General features: G+C 62.7%; 1 protein-coding gene across 8 annotated transcripts in view; it reads right to left on the bottom strand.

Annotated features, from left to right (window-relative positions):
* Eri2 (ERI1 exoribonuclease family member 2) overlaps positions 1 to 833 on the bottom strand; it is a 9677-nt gene extending 8844 nt beyond the window's left edge. For 3 of the 8 annotated variants that reach the window (XM_029568643.1, XM_029568647.1, XM_029568644.1), the window contains exon 1: positions 703 to 833. In XM_029568643.1, the coding sequence (XP_029424503.1) occupies positions 703 to 725 (23 nt within the window). In that variant the 5' untranslated portion in view covers positions 726 to 833. Of the gene's footprint in view, positions 1 to 188; positions 302 to 449; positions 623 to 702 lie in introns of those variants that run through there. The other 5 variants (XM_029568646.1, XM_029568653.1, XM_029568645.1 and 2 more) reach the window with 5 other exon arrangements.
* Between the last annotated feature and the right edge of the window lie 514 nt (positions 834 to 1347).

Raw genomic sequence — 1347 nt, 5'->3', positions numbered from 1 at the left:
TCCGAACCTCTCCATGGAGGGCAGGCGGGCCTCAAACTTGCAGCAAACCCCTGTACGTTTCCTGAGGGCTGGCCTGCAGGCCTGCACCACCACACCCCGCGAGCCGCAGTAATTCATACTATAAAACCAGATCAGAGGGTCAACTGGAAATGATGATGCCAACAGGTTGATGGCACAGAAGCACCTGCCTGCCAAGTGGCACAACGCTGTCACACTGCAGGCGTTTCCTAGGCGCTAGAATGAACAGACACGGTAAGTCAGCCCACCAGGTGCGAATGGCTGCCTCGGGCTCGAGACCGTCAGGGGCCTTTCAGCAGAGGCCAGGCATGCAGGACCGAGCCGCCGAGGAGGCGGATGACCGAGGCCACGCGAGCCAACGCCTACTCGACCCTGCAGCAGACGCTGACGTAGGACTGAGCGCGAACCCGGCCGGGAAACCCCTTGCGTACCTAGCCAGCCGCTTGGTCGCCATTCCTGACAATCCCCGTTCCTCTGAATCAAATAGCCGGAAGTCAACGGCTCTTACTCTGTTCAAATGCCGGCGCTGCCGAGAAGAGGGCGGAAGCCACAGCCGGGGTTGGCTCAGAGGTGGGAGAAATCTGACCCTACAGAAACGTTCCGGGCGTTTCAGAAAGGGGCGTGGGGGCGTGGTTTGGGCCGTTTCTGGACCAGGGCAACCCGGCCGGGAAACCCCTTGCGTACCTAGCCAGCCGCTTGGTCGCCATTCCCGACAATCCCCGTTCCTCTGAATCAAACGGCCGGAAGTCAACGGCTCTTACTCTGTTCAAATGCTGGCGCGGCCGAGAAGAGGGCGGAAGCCACAGCCAGGGTTGGCTCAGAGGTGGGAGAAATCTGATCCTACAGAAACGTTCCGGGCGTTTCAGAAAGGGGCGTGGGGGGCGTGGTTTGGGCCGTTTCTGGACCAGGGCGTGGGGGCGTGGTTTTGTCTTCCGGGGCGGGACGTGGTTTGCGCCGTTTCTGGACCAGGGCCTGGGGGCGTGGTTTTGTCTTCTGGGGCATGACGTAGTTTGCGCTGTTTCTGGACCCGGGCGTGGGGGCGTGGTTTTGTCTTCCGGGGCGGGACGTCGTTTGCGCCGTTTCTGGACCGCGGCGTGGAGGGCGTGGCTTGACCTGTTGGGCCTGGAGAGGGCATGATTTGGGAGTCTATGGGCCCTGCGGGCGGAACTCGTGGTTTGGGGCGGGGAAGCGGCTGCGCTGCGCCGCCCTCGCTCCGCCTTCGGGCTGAGGCGTGTGGTTTGGCGTGGTTTTGTCTTCCGGGGCGGGACGTGGTTTGCGCCGTTTCTGGACCGCGGCGTGGAGGGTGTGGCTTGACCTGTTGGGCCTGGC

This window comes from Nannospalax galili, unplaced genomic scaffold, assembly GCF_000622305.1.
Source record: "Nannospalax galili isolate Female #2095 unplaced genomic scaffold, S.galili_v1.0 scaffold381, whole genome shotgun sequence".
Classification (NCBI taxonomy): domain Eukaryota; kingdom Metazoa; phylum Chordata; class Mammalia; order Rodentia; family Spalacidae; genus Nannospalax; species Nannospalax galili.
Note: the sequence above shows the minus strand (reverse complement) of the source record. Positions and strands in the feature narration are given on the sequence as shown.